The 25,269-nt window shown below is 46.2% G+C and overlaps 1 protein-coding gene across 2 annotated transcripts in view; it reads right to left on the bottom strand.

The window, feature by feature from the left end:
• The window catches only part of RAB3IP (RAB3A interacting protein), a 328,509-nt gene that overhangs the window by 143,686 nt on the left and 159,554 nt on the right, over window positions 1-25,269 (bottom strand). For both annotated transcript variants that reach the window (XM_069628233.1, XM_069628234.1), the window contains exon 5: window positions 94-171. In XM_069628233.1, the coding sequence (XP_069484334.1) occupies window positions 94-171 (78 nt within the window). The remainder of the gene's footprint in view (window positions 1-93; window positions 172-25,269) is intronic.

Raw genomic sequence — 25,269 nt, 5'->3', positions numbered from 1 at the left:
ACTTCAAATGTACGTTAATGAGGACCCTTACGGAGTGTGCGTTTCGAAGAAATTAAAGGAAGCATGAATAATGAGAACTGCTGTATGACATACCTTTCCTTGTGCTTCCTTCAACTGTTTTTCAGCTGTAGCGTGTTTAACATTTGCTTCTCGTACCATCTTGTGAGCTTCCTACAATGCAATGATAATGTATTACAGAGTGTACAATTATGGAAGTTTAGATGAAGTGTAAATAAAGTAAAAATGAATTATATCCCTGAAACCGTCATTTAAAATTGATTATCTGCCTAGAATATATGCAATCTTAAAAATGTAGAGACAGTCTTTGGAATCAGGTAAAATCCAGAAGGATCAAGAAAAGGCATGAGAAAAAATAGAGCAAAACTATAGGGGACATAGGCCTGTAGAGAGATGGATTTTCTAAAGTCACAAAATCGCATGACAGTACAAAGTACTACTAAAACGCACATTAGCCCAGTGTCCTTTTCCCACCACAGTCCCTCCAAGTTCAATCTGCAGAAGCATGGAAGCATAACAAAAAGTTAAGTTGGGGAATTAGTGCAAATTATGTCCCCAAGGAAGAACAAGTTACTTACCCCCTGGTAACGTTCTTTCGACTGGATATTCCTCGCTCATATTCCTCATCTTACAATATCTTTGATTCCAGCTTGAGCTGTTTTGGGGAAAAAATTATCTCGGCAGAGGGCGCTGTGCGTCAAGACTGTCGACTCGATGTCTCTCTAGGGCTTCCATCGAGGCGGACGTCATCGTAGAGTACATATACTACGTGCAGCACCCGTTGGCTTCAGTTCTGTTTTTTCGCCACCCATATGCAGAATTAACGGCCCGGATAAGTGCCTTTATTTTAATCAGACCTTAAAAAAAGAGTGCAAGGTCGGGGGGGGGGGGGATACGCTGTTGCGCACGACCAAGATGGCCGCCTGAAGTGAGAGCTCCGGCCCGACAGAAATCCGAATTATATTTGAATCCTGTTTCGGAGCCTCCAGCTGATAGCGGAGTCGAGCAGAGGGTGCACCTTGACCCAGTCCACACCCGACTGAAATCCTGAGAGTGGCGGACAAAAACTCACGGAGATATCGGATTTGGCGGTGTGAGCGGGAGAAGGCCTGGGAGTGAGCCGCGAGGGACGTCCGGCTGGTCTACGCCCCGCGCCACTGACGCTCTGGCCAGAGAGGCATAGGGAGGTGGGGCTGCTGTGCCGCGGTCGCGGAGTTGGGCACGTGGACACTGCGGATCGACTGAGGTGGCTCCCCCTTGGTCCCGTACACATGGCTGGGCGGACGAGTGTTGCTGGCTCGTGGGCCCTGCTCCGGACCGGCGGCGAGGTTTGACCGGGTGAGCCCGGTGGGGCCCTGCCTTTGCAGTTATTGAGGCCATCCTGTTGGACGAGAGCTGGAGCTCCCTACCGCGACACGGCGGGTGCTGGGAAGCGGGCCGTCGTCAGACGGCGTGATATCCTATCCCCCCTGACCTGAGCCGTGGCCGACGAGGTGACTCTATTTTCTGGCCTGTGGCCGGGGCGTGCCGCGCGTGCTATATTTCCTGCAAGTTGGCGGCGGAGACGGCGCGGGGGCGGTGCCGCCGAGACGGTGAGTTGTGCGGCATTCAGCGGTTGAGGTGCAGCTCCTTTCTACGTGGGAGAACGCAGTCCATTGTAAGTGGGCGAATTAGCAAGTCACCACTGGTGCCTGGACATTGATGGCTCCATGAAACACTATTCTTGCTATACCCCGGCCTGAACAAGCCCACTTGACAAATATCCTACGCGGCATGGGCGACCTGCCCCCGCGGTATAGTCCCACAGGATCCACTGCCCCTGTCGGGACGTGGTGGGGACCCGGCTGGTGTGGCGAACATGGGTAACACGAGGAAACAGGAAAAAGCGACTGAGGGGGCGACTGGGAAAAATAAAGGCCCGATGGATTTGTACACCAGTAGCCAGGCAGCCGGCCACAAGCCAGATCTGTCGACAACATCAACGGCGGAACCTGGCGTGGACAGCGGCGACAGGGTTGATCGCCTTACCACGATAGTGCAGAATGGCTTCCTAACCCTAAATGTGAAGCAAGATGACATTGTCAACACTATAGGAGCACTGAAAACCAGAGTCGACAAGGAGAGCCTCAGAATCACCGAGGCTGAAGACAGAATTGGTACAAACGAAGACACCATTGCACGACACGATCGCGACATAGCGCAGCTTAAAGCAGGCATGAACGCGTTGCAAAGTAAATGCGAAGGAACAACATTCGGATTGTGGGGGTTTCTGAAAAGTTCGGGAAAGGCGCTATGGAACAGCAAGTGGAAAACCACCTTAAGACTCTTTTTGGGACAGAATCCTTTTCAAGCCAATTCCTGGTTGAGCGAGCACATCGCACTCTGGCCCCCGCGCCGAAACCCGGAGCCCCGCCGTGCACCATCATTGCCAGACTGTTGAATTACAGAGACAGAGATACAATACTTAGAAAGGCTAGAGAAATTGGGACACTACAATATGAGGAGAACCGCATACATGTTTATACAGACTTTGCTGCGGAGTACAGGCTAGCAGGAGATCATATGAGCCAGTCAAGCGGCTACTAAGGGCACGTCAGGTCCCATATGCGCTAACATTACCGGCCAAAATGCGAATTCAGTATGAAGAGCAAGAGCACACTTTTTTGAGACTCCGGCCGCCGCTCTGGCGTATGTGGAAGCAACTATACCCCTGCCACCTAGAGGCCGTGGACTGGACCAGAACGGAAGATCGCCTCCGGGAGGGGGAGACCGGGGCCCTGTGGATTGAACCTGGTTGCGCACATATCCTCTGTTGCTGCTTTGTTGATGTTTAACGGAATTCTGCTCCCGCTGGGGGGCTCTGAGTAACCTTCGAAGTGGGTCGCGGGCCCGCTCTGGTGGCCTTGTGACGACAACGTGGCACCCACAGGAAAGTTCCTAAAAGGTTTAAGGGTACATCGTCAAGTTGAGGTGGATGATGTGGGAGGAGGGTGGGGAAGTCTGGAAGTTACAGAATGTTATTGCTGCGAGGGCATGTTTGGGACCTGGGATTTAGATTGGTTTAATTTCAGTTCCAGGTTGGTTGAAATCAGGTCTGGCGGGTGCACGATGCAGCCAGAGCAGGTAAACATAAAGGTATGGTGGAAGCAATGACACAGCTTGGATTCTAGGTATGGGGGAATGGGTGACGGGGTGAAGATAACTTTATTGCCTTGGAATGTCCGGGGGCTAAACAACCTGATGAAAGCCAGGAAGGTAGGGAACTATGTCACCAGGCACAGTCCTCAGATCCTAATGCTCCAGGAGACGCACGCTCAGGGAGCGGTTAACCAAAACATAATGGTTAAATGGGGCAAGCTACGTTATTATACAGAATATTCCTCACAATCCAGGGGGGTCATAACACTCATACATCCTGCGTTGGCATTCCGTACTGAGGGGCACAAGGCAGATCCAATGGGAAGATATGTGTTGGTGTAGGGGGAAATGGCCGGCAGACAGGTAACCCTGGTTAACACCTATGGCCCAGACCCAGATTTCTATCTGAAAATATTCGACACTCTTAACAAACACGACACAGCAACTATTATATGGGGCAGCGATTTTAATGTTGCACTCGACCCCATGTTAGATAGGGCAACTAGTGTGGTGTGGGCACCCACGAAAACGGCGGTAACCCTGAACCAACTCCTTCCGCAGTTGTCACTGATAGACGCTTGGCGGGTGTTGCACCCGGATAATAGGCAATATACATATTACTCATCAGTGCATGACAGTGAATCGCGTATAGACTACTGGTTCATATCCTCGACATCTCGAATACGCTGCGACTCTGCACGATCCTCCCCCGCACGCTGTCCGATCACTCTCCGGTCTTACTGAGCCTCGTTTTCCAGGATATTCCCAGACAGGCTAGAAGGTGGAGAGTGCCGGGGGGATTGCTGGGAGATGCAAACGTGGCCGAGTCATAACATGACACTGTATGCGAATAGAGACCAGAAAACCCCCACTGAGATAAAAAGAATCCCTGGCCTCACTGGGTCTCCCGACGCTCCCAGACGAAAATAGATTGGCTTTGGAGCTACCTGTCACAATAGAAGAGATCACTGAAGCTATCAAGGATCTCACGTCGGGAAAGCCCCGGGTTCTGATGGACTGGGGGCTGAATTTTATAAGGAGTTCAATGAGGAGCTGGCCCCTATTCTACTCAGAACTTGGAAGGAGGCCCTCGAACAGCACGTATTGCCCCCTACAATGAGGGAAGCTATTGTTACGATGCTTCTCAAGCCCAGACGCCCACCCCAGGATATGTCCTCTTACAGGCTCCTCTCGCTCATAAATACAGATGCAAAAATGTTCACGAAGGTCATGGCCAATCGTATGTTACCCATGGTTCCAGCACTGGTCCACCCGGACCAAAACGGGTTTATTCCCAAGAGGTCTACTGCATTGAACCTCCGCAGGCTGTTTGGGATCATGGCACAAATTGACCCGGGCAGGCAGGCGGTAGCGGTGTCCCTCGACGCCGAGAAAGCATTTGATTCGGTCTCATGGGAGTACCTCTTCCCGGTGTTGGAGGCGTTCGGGGTGGGACCCAATTTTATCAGATATGTCCGTCTGCTCTATACAAAGCCTGGGGCTAGAGTCTATACTAACAGAACCATGTCTGACATGTTCGAACTGGGGAGGGGCACAAGACAGGGGTGCCCGTTCGCGCCAATCCTATTTGCTCTTACAATAGAGCCCTGGCTGCTGCAGTCAGATTGCATCATAAAGATAAAGGCATAGTCATGAAGGGCTCCAATCAGCTGATCTCACTTTATGCGGATGACACGCTGTTATATATCCGTGAACCCGACAAAAACCTTGCGCCCATAATGGCAGATATACACGAATTTTCTGACTACTCTGGTTACACCGTAAACAGTTCTAAATCAGAAATGTTCCCACTCACCCCTTGTACTAAATGCCCGGAAATGACAGAGGGCCTTAAATGGTCGGAGGGATATATTAGATATCTAGGCGTTCTGGTCTCCAGGAGCAGACAATCTTTATTTACTGACAACTACGAAGGGGCGCTACAGTCAATTAATGTAAAGCTTGCGATATGGAGGCACCTCCCTATCTCACTACATGGCAGGATAGCAGTGATAAAAATGACCGTCCTTCCTAAGCTACTAGATCTGTTTGTGAATATCCCGATATGGCCAGGCAGAGAATTCTTCTCCAGGCTGCGATCAATGGTGACCACATTTCTCTGGAACGGGAAGACTGCTAGAATGGGATGGGAGAAAATGGTGGAACCATACAGTTCCGGAGGCATAGCTGCCCCGGACTTTGAACTTTATTACTTAGTTGCTCAGAAGTAATTCGCGAGATATTGGTATGAGATGGCAGAAGAAGCAACTCACGCATGGCTAGAGACACACACAGTTGCACCCTCTGATGTGAGATCAATTATTTTCGCCCCACGACATAGAGACGTGTGTGAATATGATCCGGCAAGCTGCACTGTCCGGGCTTGGGGGGCAATATGTCAGAGACTTAAAATTTAAAACCCTATAACCCACAGATTCCCTTGTGGAACTTTCCCGGCAGTCCTCCCACGTTTGACACGGACATGCAGGAAGCATGGGACCCTAATGGGGAAATGGTGGTGGGGGACATGTTCATAGAGGGGAAATTTGTTAGCTTAGCAGATATTTTAAGGGCACTGGGGAGAGGACCGCTTCGAACACTCCAATATTACCGAATGAGATCAGTATTCCAGGCTAGATGGCCCCTTTTTCCTGATGAGCCACTCTCACACCCATGTTTACAATTGATTACAACTCAGGGGGGTCTAGGAGCCTCCAAATTATATGCATTGGTGCAGGCCACACCCCCACAACCAACAATGTGAAAATAAAATGGGAAACAGATTTGCAGATGCCCATTCCTGATGAGAAATGGGTAAAGTATTGTTCACTCACTAAAAAGGTTTCGCTCAATGCAGGACTGCGCCAGATACAATTTAAAACTCTTAATAGGCTGCACTATACGCCGGCCACAGTGGCAAGGTTTGTGCCAGACTCCTCGAGTGAATGCCCTAAGTGCGGCGCCCCACAAGCAGGGTCCTTCCCCATGTATTGGGACTGCCCCGAGCTGCAGCGGTTCTGGGGGAGGGTGGCTGAGTTGCTGGCGGAAATCACACAAATATCCCCATTCCCGTCTCCACAAAAATACCCGTTTGGTGATATTGGGAAGTGCTCTGAGAGAACTAGAAGACTCTTTAATGTTTCTTGCGCAGTTGCTAAAAAATGTATCCTCCAGGCTTGGAAAAGCCCTAAACCTCCGAGCATGAACACCTTTTTACGATAATTGACATATGTGAATGAGGAACAATATGTACTGACTCACCCGAGAATGAGCCGACCGAAGGACATCTGGGGCCCGTTCAGCACATACTTATGTGAACTGCCGTCGGACAATGACAATGAAGACCCTATGTGAATATGTATCACCTGTGAAAATGCAAATGTGCCATTGTATGATTTTTCTTGTTATATTGTTGAAACGAGTTGTGTACCTGCCACTACCTCAATAAAAAGATGTTTTTTTTTTTTTTTTTTTTTTAAACGAGTGCAAGGTCTAAAGCTCGGAAATTCTCCAGTGGGGTGGGTTGGGAGGGTGAGGAGGAATATGTAAGAGGAACATCCAGTCAAAAGAACGTTACCGGTGTAAGTAACTTGTTCTTCGAATGGATTGTGTCCTCCCACATATACCGCATCTTCTGATAGACTCCCAAAGCATTATGTTCTTTTGGAGGAGGGAGTAAGAATTTGAGAGTTAGTGTTTGTCAAGAATGGAGTATAGAACTGCCTTCCCAAATCTTCCCTCATTGTCAGAGGTGTTTAAACAATGTTTTGTGAACGTGTGGATGGTGGACCAGGTAGCTGCCTCGCAGATATCCTCTATCAGAACTCCCCTCTGAAGGCCAGAGGAAGTTGCCACGCTCCTAGTGGAATGAGCCCTTAAACCTTCTGGGGGATCTTTCCCAGCTAGCCTGTAGCACTCCAAAATAGCCATTATGATCCATCGGGATAGAGTTTGTTTGCTACCTGAAAGACCTAGTTTGTGTCCTGTATAACAAATGAAGTGTCACAACTTTGCCATTCTTTAAACATAAAAGCTTAGAGCTCACCTCGGATCGAGTCTATGAAATCTTTCCTCTTCTTTGCCAGGATGAGGTGGAGGATAGAAGGCCGGAAGCACAATTGTCTGCGCTAAATGCTAATCCGATACAATCTTACGTAGAAAAGAGGTTTTAACCTTAAGGACAACCATATCCTTGTAAAAGGTGGTAAACAGAGGTTTACGGGATAGGGCCTGCTGCTCACTCACCCTGCGGGCTGATGTTATTGCTACTAACAAAATAGTTTTGTAAGTTAGCAACCTTAGAGGGCAGGAAAGGAGCGCACGTTAAAACCAAGTTAAGGTCCCAAGTTGGTATTTGGAATGGTGTAAGAGGAAACACATTTGTGAGTCCTTTGAGAAATTGACATGCTGATTCATGGAATTATTTGCGCCGAAAAACACGGATTTGTGCACTATTGTGCCCCCAAATCCCCGTTTAACAAATGGGGATTTGCGGGCAGAATGGCGCACAAAACCCCGTTTTGAATCAGCCCCTTAATTATTAAGGGTATTTTGAAGTAGGATTCCTCTTCCGAGGTGCGCTTGAATATGGAAAGCGCTGCTAAATAACCCTCGATTGTTCCAATTTGGAGACCCAGATTCGCCAAATGTACTACCAACGATAACACTGCAGGTTTATCGCATTGAAAAGGGTCCACATCCTTCTCCCCACACCAGCTGCAGAACTTGTTCCAACAGCAGCAGCATAAGGATTTTGTTGCTGGCCTTCTGACCCTCCTCTCGCGAGAAAAGGTCCTCTCTTTGTGCAAGACGTATTAGAGGGCAGATTGACATATCCAGAAGGTCAGGGTACCACGTTCTCCTGACCCAATCCGGGGCAATTAGTATCATGGATTTCCCAAACTTTCACAACCTCCTGATCTCGTAAAGAATGACAGGTACTGGAGGAAACACATACAGGAGTGGAAACTCCCAGTCCACTACGAATGTGTCCCCTTGAGCTCCCTGTGGAGGAAATTGCCTGGCGCAAAACAGTGAGTAATTTCTGGTTGACACTGGTTGCGAACAGATCCACTTGAGCGGTTCCCCAAAGGGTGAAGATCTCTTTAAGGACTTCCTGAGCTAGTTCCCACTCGTGGGAGACTGCTCTGCCTGCTCAGAGCGTCCGCTGCTGTGTTCTCCTCTTCGGCTAGGTGAACTGCCAATAGAGAAATTACTTCTTGAATTGCCCAGAACTAGGGCTGCATTGCTTATTGCACAGTGGTAGTGACCCTACACCTCTTCTCTTGTTGAGTTAGTACATGGCCACTGTGTTGTCAATCATTATCAGGAGATTCCTTCCATGTACAGAGGGCAGAAAGGCCTTCAGCGCTAGTCCGATTGCACTCCACTCCAAAAGGTTGATGTGTAGTTTGGACTGATGGAGACCAATGACCGCTGATTGTCAGATAGATGGCATGGGCTCCCCGCCCTGTGAGTGAGGCGTCCGTCACTACTGTCATCTCTGGCCCTGGCTGCCAAAAAGGTTCTCCTTTTCAGAATGTTGCCCTTTTAGGCCCACCACAGAAGGTCCTGTGCGACTCTGCTTAGAACCTGAAGGAGATCTGACATCCTGACTGAGAACTGTGTCCCATTGAGACCAGAGTGCCCATTGAAGGGATCTCATTCTCAGTTGGGCCTATGGCACCAGAGAAATGCAGGCTGCCATGAGGCCGAGCAACCTCAAAATGTCGAAGGCAGGAAGACGCTGGGCACTTTGAAAGTTGGTGACGATCTGCAAAATGTGTTGAGCCCTTACCCCGGATGGTGAGACTTTTCCCAAGGATTCATCAAGGACCGCTCCAATGAACTGGAGTCCCTGAGATGATATCACGTGGGACTTCTTGTAATTGAAGCCCAGTCGGTTGAGGGAGTGGCAGGTGATACCGAGATGTTCCTGGACCTGGTTGCGTGAATGTGACCTGATCAGCCAATAGTCCAGGTTGGGTAGACGTGAATCTATGCCCCCCCCCCCGTCAGACCCACCCTCCTGAGACTTGCTGCCACAACTGCCATAAACTTGGTGAAAACCCTTGTGTGGAGGTCAGCCCATTTGGCAGAACTCTAAAGTGATAATGAGAACCGCCAACAGCGAACTACAGGTACTTCCTGTGCGGATTGGCAAATGAAAGTAAGCATCCTGAAGTTCCTATGATAACCATCCAATCCTGGAGCTTGAGGGCCTGAAGGATCTGAGAAAGTGTGACCATCTTGAACTTGTCCTTCCTCAGGAACGTGTTAGAGTATCTCAAGTCTAACATAGGTCTCAGTCCTCCGTCCTTTGTCCTTCTTGGGGATTAGGAAATGGGGAGAATACCTTCCTCTGTTCCTCTCCATCCCAGGTACTGGTTCTATAGCACCTTTCTCTAGCAGGGTCAACATTTCTTGCAACAGGAATGGATCTTGAACATTTAGCGAATGGCTTCCCGGTGGATGATCCTGAGGTCTCTGTATAAAGGAAAGGCAGTAACCCTGGGCTACTGTTTCCAGTTCCCATGCATCCAAAGTAATACCTCGCCATTCTTTCAGATGCTGCGACAGTCTGCCTCCCACTGGGATGTTGTGAGTCAAGACCTCAGAGCGGTTTTGAGGCGGCTGAAGCAGCGCTAATGGTAATGACACCCCTGCTTGGGTGGGCTTTGCACCTCTCCCTCGTCCACCGTGACGGAATCTTCTTTGTCCTCTTTGACTAGCCTGTCCTCTCGCTCGTCCAACTGAGAAGTAGTATGGAAAGACCAAACCCTCCCCTCCCCCAAAGATTACCACTGGGGTGCAAAGGCTGTGGCTACCGGGCGGTGGCACCCAAGTACTTGGTGGCCATCTTTGAGGTCTGCAGCTTCTCAAGGCTTTCATCAGCCTTATTACCAAAGAAATGTGAGCCTTCAAAAGGGCATTTTAAAGGAGTCTGAATTGTACATCAGGTGTAAATCCTGACTTCCTCAACCCCGAAATTCTGCACATGACAGTGCTTGCTGCCATGACCCAGCTGATACTCTCAGCAGTGTCCAGACCTGACTGCAGAGACTCACACATGGCATCTTTACCATCCCTTATCAGGTTCACAAAGCCATCTCTTTCCTCCCCTTCAGGGACGTGATGAGCCGCCATCGCTATGTAGCCCCCAGAGGGTGAATATGAACTTTTCGAGGGCACATGTAGAATTAGCAGACTTTAAAGCCATGCTGCTAGCCGAAAAAGAGTTCCTTTGCCCATGTATCAACACACTTATCCCCATCAGCGGATATGGTTGGGTACGCAGTTTGTTAGAGGAAGATGTAGCCGCTTGCACTACTAGACTTTCTGGAGTCTGATGTACTGACAGGTAGCCAGGGTTGCTACAGGATGGCCTGTATTTTTTTTTGTCACATTTGTATTTATTGCATGGCTGGACTATGGAGCCTCCCAGTTTGCTGCAACCCTTTATTGGAGTGCTTATGATTATGATAATTGCCAAATGAAATGGTAGTATTGGGTCATATTGAGGACCTTTGTCTAATATGTCTACGGTCGTCTTTTTCAAATGAAGGATGTACTCCATCCTATGAATTCTACCACTCTGGACATTAGGTTTCTGTATGATGCATCTGCATGATCAGCCGGGTCCGGTTTCCCAAAATCCAGCTCTGGGGAGGTATCTATTCCACTAGCTGAAAGCAGGGTATCATATAGCTCCCTAACCCTGGTCTCTTCTGAAATGAAACATTCAGGGAAATTAGTTTTCTTATGAATACTAGGGGTATTCAATTGAAGACCACAGGGAGGGGTTTCATCAGAACAGTTTCATATCCCTCATATATTGGATGTCAAAGATCTGAAAAAATCCTTTTTTTCCTAGAGTTTAAAAAACCCTTTCCTGACTTTGAGGCAAAGGAGTCGATGAATGTACAATCGGCGTCAGTGTTTTGTGTATCGGCATCGATTGAATCGACGACTTGACTTTGCACTTGTGCTAGGAGGGACTCTATCTTCAACTCGACGGGTTTGACGATGATTTCTCATCGAGTACTCGAAGACCCTCGAGAAGTCTTACGGTTATGACCCGGGCTCGAGGTCACGCAGGGGTTTGCCTTGGCCTTATGCTGGTCATCGACCGTAGCATGGTCACTTTTCTTCTCCTTCGAGGAGGACGAGGCCTGTTCCTCAAACATTTTTACCATTTTCTTCCTAAAGAGATCCCACTCAAGTTTGGAGGAGGATTTAGTCGGGAAGACTACACTCCTTTCAATTGATGACGAAGAAGAGGAAGAAGGTGATCTATGCCATCTCCAATTTCTTTGATGATGAGGAGTGTCTGCTCCTCTAGTGGGATCTTTTTTTGACCTTTCTCTTATTTAAGAGGAATCTCTCGACTCATGGGATGACCCAAATTTTGAAGGAGTGAGCAGGGATTTGAGAACAACCCTACCCACTGATAGTTTAGCTTTACGCTCTTTTAAGGCCTTAACTGTCATCGACTGACAGGATCAACAGTCAGCGGTTACATGCTCGACTCCCAGGCACCAGATGCATATTTTATGTGGGGACGTAATAGACATTTTGGCGCTGCATTTTAGGCACTTTTTGAAGCCCATCTTTGGAGTATTCAGAGCTGAAGATAAGGCCATTTTCAAAACATTTTCAAAGAAAACTGAAGCGTGCAGTATATGTACTCGACAATGACGTCAGCCGAGATGGAAGTCCTGGAGGGACATCGCGTTTACCGTCTCGACGCACAGCGCCCTCTGCAGAGAGAAATTTTTTTCCAAAGCAGCTGCAGCTGGAAACAAAGATATCATAAGAAGAGGAATACGTGTGAGGACACAATCCATTCGAATGGGCCTTCATCACAGAAGGCTTGAATGGCTGCACAGCCAGTCGTCATACTAGATAACCTGGGCACCAGAAACCAGTGTAGGAAGTAAAAAGCTAGAGAAGACTGATCTCTGATGAAGACCTACTAGATGCTGCATTTTACAATATTTGTAAGCCAAAAGGCTCAAAAATGCATCATTTACTGAATCAAGGTGGCAACACCAACTAATTCAAACACTGATGTTACCTTTTGCGGATTCAAAAGATATGGAAAGGTCTGATCGGCCTACTTCATGAACAAAGTATGCTGTTGCAGTAGTGTCCGTCAAAGATTTATTGTACAGCATTAATCTGTTACATAATAAACCTGAAAATATTATAATCCAAACTGTCAAAGTATGTAATTGCGATGGGAAGCGGCACCAACATCATACATGTCAAACTCGATAAAGTCCTTGGAATGTGGCCACAAAAATATAACAAGCAGGAATTAGTTACATTGGCTCCCTCTTTTCGGTTTTGTATTTTCAAGGTGGTTACTAACCATCTGACCCAAACAATGGAATATACTATGACCAAACAAAAGAAATATATCACTATTTTTGAGTTATGCCCCGTCACACAAATAGCAGCACCCTTGGGCTTTGTAGGGGAGACATGGCATCACAAGTACACACAGACACAAGATTGGCAAGTTCAAAAACCTTTACTGTAACTTGAAAGGGGGGTTGAAAAAGACTCCCAACATGCCCTATAGCTTAAGATGGGAGTACTCTCAAAAATCAAAGTAAAAAACGCACAGTCCTAGTGTTTTGTTAGTCAAAACAAAATGGCCTATACTATAAAAAAAAATATTGCCTGCACTTACTCTACTGCAATAAATGTGTATAGGGAAAGATGTATATGTAAAGGAAAAAGTAGTGTTCAAACCAATATGTCAAGGTAACTAAGCAAAATTCCCTTCCCCATGTTTTCAGCACAGGATAAGGTGGCACACTTGGATCTTAGAACACACTCTGGCTTCAGACACAAGGATGCAGCTCAGGTCGCGGACCAGGACCATCCATGGAAAAAAAGTCTCTTGGTTGCACAAAGGGTTTTGTTCGCACAAGGTCTTTTATTCGCAGGATGCCTTTGGTTTATTCAACAAAACAAAGGTTCCTTTCCACCAGGATTCATAGTTTTCACCAACTTCAGGCTTCATAGTTCACATAGGTCTCCCTTTGCCCGGCTCAGACCTTCAAAATCACAATTGCTCACAGTTCGCTTTTCTCATCGAAGACTTTCGAATGTGCGAAGGGGTTTACGAATACCTCAGCATGACCACTTATATCACAGTTCACTTTTCATATTCATTTTCCCACTGATGTCAGATACATTTGTCATTCATGGGTTTCTCAGCTTTTCACTTTTCCTCTTGCACCACTGTGCACATTTAAACAAAGACCTTTGATTGGGTACTATGCTGGACCACCATGTCTCACTTGTTTGATTCACAGTTCAGCAGTTGGCGGCTTAATCACATTTTACTTTCACTCACATCTTCTCATTATACGCGCAACCTTAATCCTTGTGATACACTGTTGCCACCTGTAAATGTTACCTTCAACACATACCGACCTTTCACGGCTTTCTTTAACTCACAGGCTGTGCCGGTTTCAGTGCTCACCTCTGATCTAGGAGCCAAGGTGGATACCACAGCTGCTGCTTCACCTTCCCAACTCGGTCACACACCCAGGAGGGCTGCTGGTATCTTTCACACACAATGCCAGATTCACGGTTCTCTTTCATCGGGGTCACTTGTGCAGACTTCAAGATTCTTTGGTGGTAACGATCGTTCGCCGCGATGCCCAAGGTCTCTTCACTCCTTGAATCCGCTTCTCAGTCTGCTGTCCTGCTCCACCTGCTTCGCTGCTGCCCCAGAAGAACTGCTCCTTCTCGTGTGTTGCCTTGCTAAAAGCGTGTCCCAGTGCACCACCTTTTATCCGTGTGGGGAAAGTCAATAGGTATCAGGTGTATGCAATTGTGGTCAATTGCCTGACTATGCCTGACCGTACTAACGGGACATGTCTGGTGTAATGTTTGAATGTTAGTCTTTCTTCGCTCAGACTTCCTCTTCATCGGCTCAGTAGGAGGTTTGGGGGGGGGCGGTTGGAAAATCAGACTATCATTAAAAATAGGATGGGGTAAAGGTGTTGAAATGGGAGGGATAACGTGTCTCACCATTGGATAGCTCATCCGCCACTCCCAGAGGACCCCTGACCCAGGTGATCCTCCCGCACTGGTCCACTCCCAGGTTCTGGATCCAAAGGCAATGGCTGTGCCCTGTCCACCTGAGCAAGAGATCCCCAGGGACTAGACAGTGAGGCACCCTCTGGTTTATCACAGGCTTGCACTGTTTCATTCCCCCAACAAATACCGTAAGAGGGTTCACAGACCAAGGTATTAAAAGCAACCAAAGGAGAACAGAATACTATGGACTGCTAGTGACTGGTTATCTGGGTGAGGTTTCAAGGAAATAAAGTAAATTAATCTGCCTGTCTAGGCATGGTCCTCCAGTCCTCACATCTCTTCTTTGGTGTCCACCTTCCTGTTACTAAGCCAATAGTCATGTTCCTTCAAGTTTTGATTGTCCTGCACTTCTTTCTTGGATGCGGTCCTCTTCAGTCAGGATGTTGCTCACATGCTTCTCATCCTCTGTTAGGAAAGCCTTTCTTATTGCAGCTTTCCCTTATAGTCAATGTCATTTCTCAGAGGAGTTGCTTTTTGTTTGGATTCTAGCTGGTTCGGAGGAGAACAGGGTGGTAGTGGGGGGGAAAAGAGTGTGACTCTTTTGCCTCATTGCCACACTTCAAATGTTGTTTGTGTTGCAATGGTCTGTCCCTATGGCTTCCAGTGTGTCACTGGCAGGGAATGGTTATCATTTTTCACATTTGCTTTTGCATTGTACTACAAGCTACTTTCAGTGGAGTGCTGCAGGGACACTGTGTGCCTTTCCCCCGCCCCCCTCAAGTAACATCTCAGTTACTTTGGTGATGTGTACTTAGGCTGGTGGCAGCAAACTAACGTTTACCCTTGTCCCAGTGCACAGTCGTGCACCTTTATTGTTTTCTGCAATAAATTGTACTTAAAAACTTTATCGGGTAGCACGAAAGTCCATTTATTTCAGGTAGCGGCTCAGTTATCTGCAATCACCAGTGTCACTACTTTTATCTCAGAGGACGTCTGACACCAAAGAATCCGTGCCTACCATGTAGAGCTTGTTTACATCACTGCCTGGTAAACAAGTTTATAACCACGCTCCTTTTTTCATCAAAATCACTTTGAGGTGCTGAAAAACCATCAAGCACACTGACCGGCTGCGCAATCTAAACATTTTAATAAGCTGGAAAGCCAATGTAGCGATTAACAAGACATGAATTTGTTTATACACTCCTGTGAAGATCCCAGAGGCCAATAGGGTCCTGGCTAACATTAAACTTTGACAACAGCCAAATGTTAGCAACCACAAAGATATTCGGCGCATCATTACATGATATAATTGCCATATATCATGGAATGCGGCTGGCTCCATATCAGAAAGAGACTGAGGATTCTATTTTAAAAATACTGGATTCACAGAATAATTATCCTCTTGCCAGAAAACTGGCCACGTAACCCTTTTACATGAGATGTTTTTGTTTCCGTCTCCACAGACGTTAGGTGAAAAAAGGTAGGAAGGAGCTTGGAGGGAGGGGGGGAAAGGAGGATAAGGGGTGGAGATCTTTGTGTACTGGTTGCTTTATAGTTACCTGTGCAAATTGAAACAAACTTAAAACACTGAATTAATGCAAGCTAGTGGGCACTTAATTCTTATAACTTCCCTTGTAAAGCAAGGAAAGCTGGTGTTGTAGATTATCGAGCCAAGTGCATCAATAACGTCATGTTGGAATCTACTAACATTAATTTGTTCATTTTAATGACTGGTGACTTTAATCTAAAACTTGGAAGCAGTCCCTGTGAAGATCTCTGACTAATGAGGGCATTGTCTATGGTATATCAAAATCCAACATGTTAAACCACAGATTGGACAATGCAGGTCTAAAGCTGACCAGGAATCTCTCAATCCAAGAGTTCCTAAATACATGCCTGGTAAGTGAACATCCCATATTTCTCAAGGAGGCCCTCTTATCTTAGCCATAGAACAATGGCTTATCAAGACTTTTAGAGTGATTTGTAGTCACACTGATCACTCTTCCTTACATTTAAACCCAATACATCCCCTTAAATCAAAAGAAGGACGCCGCAACGGGAGAGGCGTTTAAGGTGGTACAATGCGTTAGGCGAACAAAACCTGGAACTCAAGGAAAATGTATATTTTCTTATGGGGCGTCTATCCAAGGTAAATGTAATTTTAGAGAACTAGAATGCTGTGTATTAACCATGGCAGGGCTAAGTCAACAGCAAATGCCCAACCAGCTCAGAAGAGAAAATGCTATTGGTTAGATGAGAGTACAACGGCCATAGGGACACCTTCGTAGAGGCTTTCAAATCAGCAGGAAATTCTAAAAAATGTATCCTGGTGCTCACAAAGGCTTATAGAGATGCTTCACGGCAAGGAAAAAGGGAACTGGTCTAAGTAGCCTGGCATGACCTGACTGAGGCATCAGTGGTTAAGAACTCTTATATCTTCTGTGAAATGGTGACTAAAGGCCCCCTCTATCCGTAGCGGCATCTCCATTTCCACTAGTCTTGGTTGAATTAATATCCATTTCTGATACAGTCTCATTCCTCTTTGTACCCAACAGCAGAAAAGAGGTAAACTAGCAATATCAGCTATGAAAATTGGCTGTTGCCCTGGTCCAATATTTTGCACTCTGAAGTATTTAAGACCCACATCGACATCTAGATGGCATTGTTAACCAACATTTTTTAATGCTATAATAGTAAGAGGCAAATTGCTTGATAGTTGGAAAGGCCCATCATATGTCCAATCTACAAAAACTGTAACAGATCTAGCCCAAACAGCTATAAACCAATTTCTTCATTAGACAACTCACTTAAAATGTTTCGTAAATTTGCTCTTGGTAGGTTGCAATTGTGGGATGATGCACACAACATACTCTCACCTAATAAGTTAGGTTTTTCGCTCTGGATTGGGTACAGAAATATATAGGCTCCAATTCTTTGTTTATCACTGCAAGACCTGTGTTTGCAAAGGATGAACATTTACAAGTGGCTTTTATGGATCGGACTGTGGCCTTAGACTGATTAAATCGTCCAATGTCATGGTCTAGGTTGTCTGCTATGGGAATCCTTGGTAAATTGTTGCACATCACAAAAATCAGTACACGTAAATAATACGGCAGTGGTCAGATACAGAAAAATATAAATGGTAACTTTATCTATACCTGTAAGGAGGAGGGGTCAAACAGGGATGTGGCATGCACCTCCTCCCGTATTTAATTTAGGCATAAACTCTTGCTAAAGGTCTTTAATGTGAGACCATTGCAGATGAACCGAATATCACAGGTTTTAAGATTCCAGTAAAATCTTACCCTGTGTGCAGTGTGATGTTGGGCAAGCACACCTAACTCACTACAAAAATTAATAGACCAGTATGCACACACATGCTAGGGTTGGGCCTTGCAAATAAATCTGAGCGTGTCTGCTATTTTAGCATGTAGGAGACAATGCTTAACAATCATACAAAGTTTCCACATGACATGCGCCTTGATTGAGAACGTTTTATTTTCTGATTTAGGTATTTGCTTTTCCCACAACCTAACTAACGATAGTCACATGGATAAGTAGTCCGTTAGAATTTCACAAGCCGCAGGAGACATTTCTGCTTTTCTGACAACTATTTCTAAATGCAATCTTTAATAACCATTATGCAGGTTTATCAAGCAAAGGCTAAGTTTGGGACACAAAACGGCACGGGAATCTGGGGCTTTTGTAATGTTGCCCAGCTACAGATTGTATTTCCATATTAAGTCTACACTTGGATAAGCAAAGCAATCTGTCAGAAGATGCTCTCTACTTGAAACACTGAATTTATAACGTTAGGATGTTGATCTACTTTCATATGAGCGAGGCATCTAATTATATCCATCATTTGAATTCGGTGTAGACCCATTGTATCGTTTGCCCAGACCCTCAAGCACATATTGCGAGGGTCCTGGTCTCAACGCTCACATAAGGCCAAAGAACATGCACACGCAGAGATGGGGGAAAAGAACTTCTTTATTACTTCACAACTTAACGGCTAACTGCTGAGCCTTCCAAACTCTCACGTGACCCTCTAGCCCCGCCCTCCTCCCTAGCCAACAGTGTCTTAGAAGCTCTTTCGGCCTGAGCTTAGAGCCACTCACATAACAATGTGGGGTGGCTGGAGAAGTCACCTTGCATCATGACATCTCCTCCCCTTTTAAAGTTCATCTGGACTTGCGCTTTTATCCTATTTCTTCAATTAGCCTGATGGGCTTTATGCGGCTGCGCTGAGGTCTTCCATGGCACGGAGGTTCTTGAGCGATTGAGCCATTTCCTTCTCATCAGAGGGTTCACTGTCACCTTGGTATGACCGATCTGAGCTTGAATGCCCATCACTGTCGCCGGACATTTCCCACCTCTCAGGGATGAGACCAGGAAATCTTTTGAAGCATGACAAGTTTCTCGTGACTTCTTGTTGGCGGTCTCCGCAGGCTGTTACCATACTGCCCTTCTTACCAGTCACTACCAGCATTTCAGGAGCAAACGTCGAGTCTTCAGTTCGAATCTTTGGTTGACACAATATGACTTGGTCTCCTAACTCTAGCTCACACTCTTGCACTCTTTTTCTTATCAGTGCTGTTCATCTTTCCCTTTTGTTCTAAATCACGAGTCTGGACTTGTTGTTCAAGTGATTTGGCAGGTTGTTTGGACACACGGGTAGCCGTGTTCTTATGATCCGTCGAAACATTAGGTCCGACGGACCTACCCCTGTGGTACTATGAGGAGTGTGATGATAGTCACGTAGCAATTGATACAGTGCCTGCTCAAAGGGTTTGTTGACCAGGTGTGCTATCTGTAAGGACCTCTTGATATTTGCCATGAAATGCTCTGCAGTTCCATTAGCCTGAGGCCATCATGGCTTTATCTTGCAGTGTATGAAACCCATGTATTTTGCAAAGTTTTCTAAGTCATAACTTGCGTATGGCGGTCCATTATCCGATTTCAAAATGTTCGGTATTACATAAATAGATAGCATACCGTCTAGAGCAGGAATTACGCAGTTGGCTGAGGTGGAGTCTATGATCTGGGCATCTGGAAGTCTTGAATGTTCATCAATAAGCACTATGGCATTTTCCATTTTGCAGGGGCCCAAACAGGTCAACTGCCACCTCCTCCCAGACACCTCCAGGTAGTGTTGACATTTGTAAGGGATTTGGGGGCGGCTTGGGTGCCACTAGGGCACATAGATCACATTTTCCGACAACTTGTTCCACAAGTGTGTCCAGTTTTGGAAACCATACTTTTTCCCTTAGAAGGCATTTTGTAGAGGCTAGACCACGATGACCCTCATGAGCAAGTTAGATTACACGTTCTCTTAGTGTTGAGGGTATGACAATTTTCGAGCCTTTCATCAGTATGCAATTCAATAACTGTCAGTTCATCTTTCACAAGTTCCAGAGCTTCGACATCTTCTTTCACTGTCTTTTTCTGGTTTGGCTTGTTGTTTGGCATGAGACATCCTGTCCGTACGTAGGCAATTAGTTATTATATTTATGGTTTTATCATTTTCCGATTCTTTATTTAGAGTAGACCATTCCACGGGCAGCGGCTGAAGATTATGAATGATGTCATTAAAGTAATTATCTGCAATGGATGGAATGGCATCGGGTGGTCCAGCAGGGTGCCTTGACAGGTAGTCTTCCGGGGTATTTTCTTTTCTTTCTTTTCCGGGGCCGTGTATGATGTCAAATTTGTAATCTAACAGGCGTAGTCCCCATCTTGCTTCTCTGAGGCATTCTGGACTTTGGATCACTGAAGACTGAAAGGAGGGCCTGGTGATCAGTGAGGACTGTAAAAGTCTTACCATATAGAAAAAAATGAAAGTATTCACAGGTCCATACCATTGCTAAACTTTCTTTTTCTGCCTGTAAGTACGTTTCTTCTGTCGTTGTGAGGCTCCGGCTTGCGTAGGCTACCACACATTTTTCATTTGGTTGAGCCGGGTTGCATTGTGTTAATATAGCCCCAAGTCCCACAGGGCTGGCATCCACTATTACTTCAGTTTTCTTTTCAGTGTCAAAATATGCCATGTTATCAGCCCGAGTGATGTTGTCACAAATAGTTTCAAAAGCTGTTTGACATTCTCTCGACCACTCAAAAGTGTGATTCTTCCTTGTGAGGAGGCGTAGTGGATTACTCACTGCCGCATAGTCTGGTATATATCGAGAACAGTAGCTAGCCAATCCAAGAAACATCGTAGTTCTGAAATATTCTGTGGGGGCTGAGCTGAGTTGAGGGCAGTCACTTTTTCTGGATCAGGTCCCTGTTACGCTCACCTGGTATCCAGAGGGACACCACCCTGCTGGGTTAGTCACTGGTATGCTTCTCAGCTTTGCCCTGATGTGCGGGGAAGGTTACAGGAGGACTGTGTTCAAGACTGACCGACTGGGGTAAGTATCCTCCTCCACCCTGGTATGCTTTCAGCCCCTCTGGCGCCCTCTCCTCACCTTGTGGTAGAATTAGGCGTGCTCTCCGTCCTGCCTTCTTTGCAGGGGCACGTTGTCTTTCATGGGTGAGTGCGGTCCAGTTACTTCACTGACGCCGGCCCGTTTCATATTGTTCAGGTAGGTCTTATTGCTGTTCTTTAGTTTTGTTTGCTATCCTGCATGCCTTTCTTTGTTTAAAATGTCTCTTTTTCTCCCTTAGGTATGCGGAGCTTCAGCGCGGCGAACTGGCTTGGTTGAGCCCCGCTGGTAAATGATGGCTCATTAAGAGCACTATGATGCAGTAAGTAAGCGCTATGCGCAGCGCTGCGAAGTCTTGCCTTTTCTAACCTGTGTTTTCCTTCCTTGTAGGTCGCAGTGTTCTTCAGCGCAAGTGGAATGTCCGGAGTGGTGCCAGCCGAGAAGCGACCAGCCAGGTAAGCCTTTTGAGCAGTTCGAAATTTGTAAATGTCTCTTGCCTCTATCTTCCTCTTTCAGGTTGTTCTGTCCGGGAGGCGTGCAGATTCGAGGAAGCTGTTCTCAGTAGCTGCGAGTGTTTAAAGATGAAGACTGCAGGTAAGATGCTGCTGCTAATGATGTTTCTTTTGTCTCCTTGCAGGTTCTGCTTCTCCGAGGTTCGAGGGAATAGCTGGACACGGTGAGCGTCACGTTGCAAGCTGCAAAGTAACACGAAGCCTGTTCTGCAGTCAGGGTGTGGTTTATATAGCCCAGGTAAAGTAGTACCAGGGAAAGTAGTTCCAGGCCTGCCACACCCAAAACACTAGACTGCATAGCTTGGTTCTTGCGAACCAAGCTATGTGGATGCCTCCATGTTGGCTGACAATAGAATAAAGTAGTTCCCAAGCACATTGTTGTTCATGCTGTATGAGCCTGGCGCGATAGGCGCCAAGACTGGCCCCATAAGGGCTTTTGAAGAGGATGCCAGGCTCTAGAGGCCCGAGTCCTGACTCCACCTGGCCAATGGGTTTGCCAGAGGGGGTTTTGGGTGAGGGTCGTGAAATCCCCTTTTCTGAAAATATGTGCCAGAAGAATCTTAGAGTCTCTTTACGAAATTCACACTTGGATCGATTGAGCGTGAGACCTGCTGTTTCAAGAGCCGAGCACACTTGATGTAGAGCTGCATCATGTTCTTCTTTCGTCTTTCCATACACAAGTACATCATCTGAGTAGTTCAGGCAGTTTGGGACATGGCGGATGACCTTATGCACTTCTTCCCGAAACATGTCTTCTGCCGATGAAATACCAAAGCTGAGACTTTTGTATTGGAAAAGTCCTAGGTGATTCACAAATGCAGCAATGTACCTGGATTCTGGAGCAATTTCGATTTGATGGTATCCTTTAGTTAAGTCGAGTTTTGAAAAATACTTGGCTCCATGCAACAGGTGAATCATATCTGTTATTCTAATGGTTTGGTTTCTTTCTTTTTCGATGGCCTCATTTGCTCTTCTCATATCCACACATAATCTAATTGAGCCCTCTGTAGATTTCTTAGGTACTGGTACTATTGGAGCTACCCATGGGGTGGGACCTGTCACTGGTTCTATGACATGCTGTTTTAATAATTTGTTGATTTCATCTTCTACTTGGTGTTGGATGTTTATGGGAATACCCCTGTAGTGCTGAGCATTGGGTTTTATGTCCCGCTTAATGTGAAGCTGAATTTTCCGATTCTTAAGTTTTTCTAGCCCTTTGAACAGTTTTGGAAAAGTAGCCTCAATGTCCTCTGGTCGAGAGAAATATTACATGATGTGCACTAGGCCCATGGTCACTGCAGTCTTAAAACTGAGTATGCAACCACTTTTTGCTTCAGTTTTTAACACATGTACCTGAACTTTCGCTGTGTTGGTCTTATGTGAGCAAACAACTGACATTACCCCTTTACAGGGTAGAGGCGTGGTGGAGCCATATGGGTAGATGTCTACCATTGTTTTCTTGAGCCTTGGGCGATTTGGTAGCAACTCATAGGCCTCTTCACTCATTATGGTGACCGTGGCGCCAGTGTCAAGGAGGAAATCCAGAGGTGTGTTTACTTGAATGCTCAGAATGGGACGCTAAGGCCCACACATATCCTTTTTTCCGTTGGTCATCTCCTGATGAAGACAGTTTGCTGCTGGAAGGTGATTTCATGTCAATGTACCGACATAGCGTCTTCTCCTGTTGCGCTTTGAGATTTCAGAAGATTTATGTTCATCTCTAAGCAATGTTTTTCTGTAATCTCTTCCATCATGCCTTTGCCTTCTTTGATCAGGCTTTGGCCCTTCTTCACGTGATCTTGTAGGGGGTCAACCTCCCTTACTCCCTGAAATTATTCCGTTTAAGGGGTTGAAATGGGGCATTCTTGCCCATGGCTCTGTAATGCTCATATCCACTGCAGGCTGCACACTTCTGACCCATAGCCGGGCATTCTCCAGCATGAGGGTATTCGTAACCACATATGTAGCAGGTAGCTTTATTTTGAATTGAGGTTGAGTTGCCAGTAGATCGTAGTTTATGGACCACTTCTTGATTAGAAGATTTTGTCTGCCTGGCGACCTTGCTGAGATTGTCTAATTGGGATTCAACTGCAGCTTCCATGCGGGCTAGGGAAAGAATTTCATCCAGTGAGTGTTGTTTTTGTAGATGTTTCTTTTGAAAAGTATGGGAGTCACATCCAGCTATTACCTAAGACCCTCTTTGCTGGTATAACAATGAAATTCACAATGCTTCAATTTGATGCGCAAACACATTACAAAATTGTCTATGGATTCTCCTTTCTCTTGACATGTGGTGTGGAATATATGTCTTTCATAATCCACATTGGCTAAAGGTGTGAAGTATTCTGTTAATTTACAATGTAACTCTTGATATGTGGCAGTGTCCAGATTAATCAGCTTTCCTACTATGTCTCTTACTGCAGGCCCCACTTCCATGGATAGGGTATTCTTGAGTCTGGTATCATCTTTGAGTCCCATCGCCCCAACATAGAAATTAAAATCACTTACCCACGTGGCCAGTTGCTGGCGTCTCATATATCAGGCATGTGGTAATTATAATATTTGTGAGCCTCCACTTGTGGTAGTTTGTGTCTCATTGGGTGGAGTGGCCTCTGTGGAGGACGTGGGAGTTTCTTCAGACATGTTGACTGTGTTATGGAATGATTGTATGCATTAGTGGGGATCCACTTCCCAGTATATCACTTTTATTTTTATTTTCCTTTAGGCGGGGCTGGGATGGCGTTTTATTTTGCCTCTGGTCGTCCTTTCTCTTCAGACCCCACTACACAAGGCTTTAATTGCAAAACTGCGTTTACATTGTGGCTATGTGAGTAGCTCTTCTTCAATATTTCCCCTTGCCTTTCCAGAATAATGTCTGGTTTTGTTTAAATAGTAATAACGGTGCCAGGCTTTCAGCCTGCTTTCCTTGCTCTCTCTTTCCCTTTATTTGTTTTAATTCTGCGATGGGAAGGTGAGATACTATGAGCGCACTGCGAGCACCTAATACTGCCACGTTATGTGTGTTTTATTTTTTTCTTGTTGCTCTTTTTTTTTCCCTTTAACGGTGCCGGGCTTCAGGATAGATCAGGTTGTAAAAACACCCGTCATCCAGTTTCCCTCACAGCATCCGGAGGCGCGCCGACACGCGTATGATGTGCTCGGCCGCCCCCTTCACTTTATTTACCGTCTTTCGTGACAGCATTCTTCCTTCACAATGCAGGCTTCAGGCACGCAGCATCCTTGTCTCCAGTTGCCGGGACCCTCAAGCACGCGTTGCGAGGATCCTGGTCTCAATGCTGTGTGCAGGCACCACATAAGGCCAAAGAACACGCACACGCTGAGATGGGGGGAAATAACGTCTTTATTACTTCACAACTTAACGGCTAATTCCCGAGCCTTGCAAACCCCACGTGACCCTCTAGACCCACCATCCTCCCTAGCCCACAATATCTTAGAAGCTCTTACGACCTGAGTTTAGAGCCACCCACATAACGATGTGGGGTGGCTGGAGAAGTCACCTTGCATCATGACAGTGTTCAGCGTTAAATACTTTCTGCAAGGCCGCTTCTTAATTAAATGCTCTGAAGGAGCACATGCTTCTTTCTACTTTTGCCCCTCAGAGTATATTTCCACAATTGCATGGCAGCACCAGATGGATGACCACGGGCAGAGATATGATTAATGGAGACACCTTGAGGAGTGTGTTGGACGTGCACAGAGTGAGCAGCTTATGGTGCACAAGCAGCCTGTCCTTAAAGAACCACGATAGTCAGCACGAGAGAAGTAGAACATTTTTTTGGGCTCTGAAAAGGAGCTATACGATGAAAAGTTAAGCCAAGTATGCAGTTTGTTACAGTTTTACTGTAAAGAGGCATAGTAGATAAATAGGAGACCAGCAGGCTATCCTGCGACTGGTACTGTTGACCCAGGCACTAGCAAAGTTAATGCAGGTCACATTTCAGAGAACTGGGCTGAACAGGATTTGCATCCTTTATAATTCAACATAGATCAGCCTGGGTCCAGGGAGTGGAAAACAATGATACCTTCATTTAGAAAGAAAAAAAACAAATCAACCTTGTCAAAAAAAAGGAGTTTGTGAAGAAATTTGCAAGATG

The sequence above is a fragment of the Ambystoma mexicanum genome, chromosome 12 (assembly GCF_040938575.1).
Source record: "Ambystoma mexicanum isolate Mex_15411 chromosome 12, UKY_AmexF1_1, whole genome shotgun sequence".
NCBI lineage: Eukaryota > Metazoa > Chordata > Amphibia > Caudata > Ambystomatidae > Ambystoma > Ambystoma mexicanum.
Note: the sequence above shows the minus strand (reverse complement) of the source record. Positions and strands in the feature narration are given on the sequence as shown.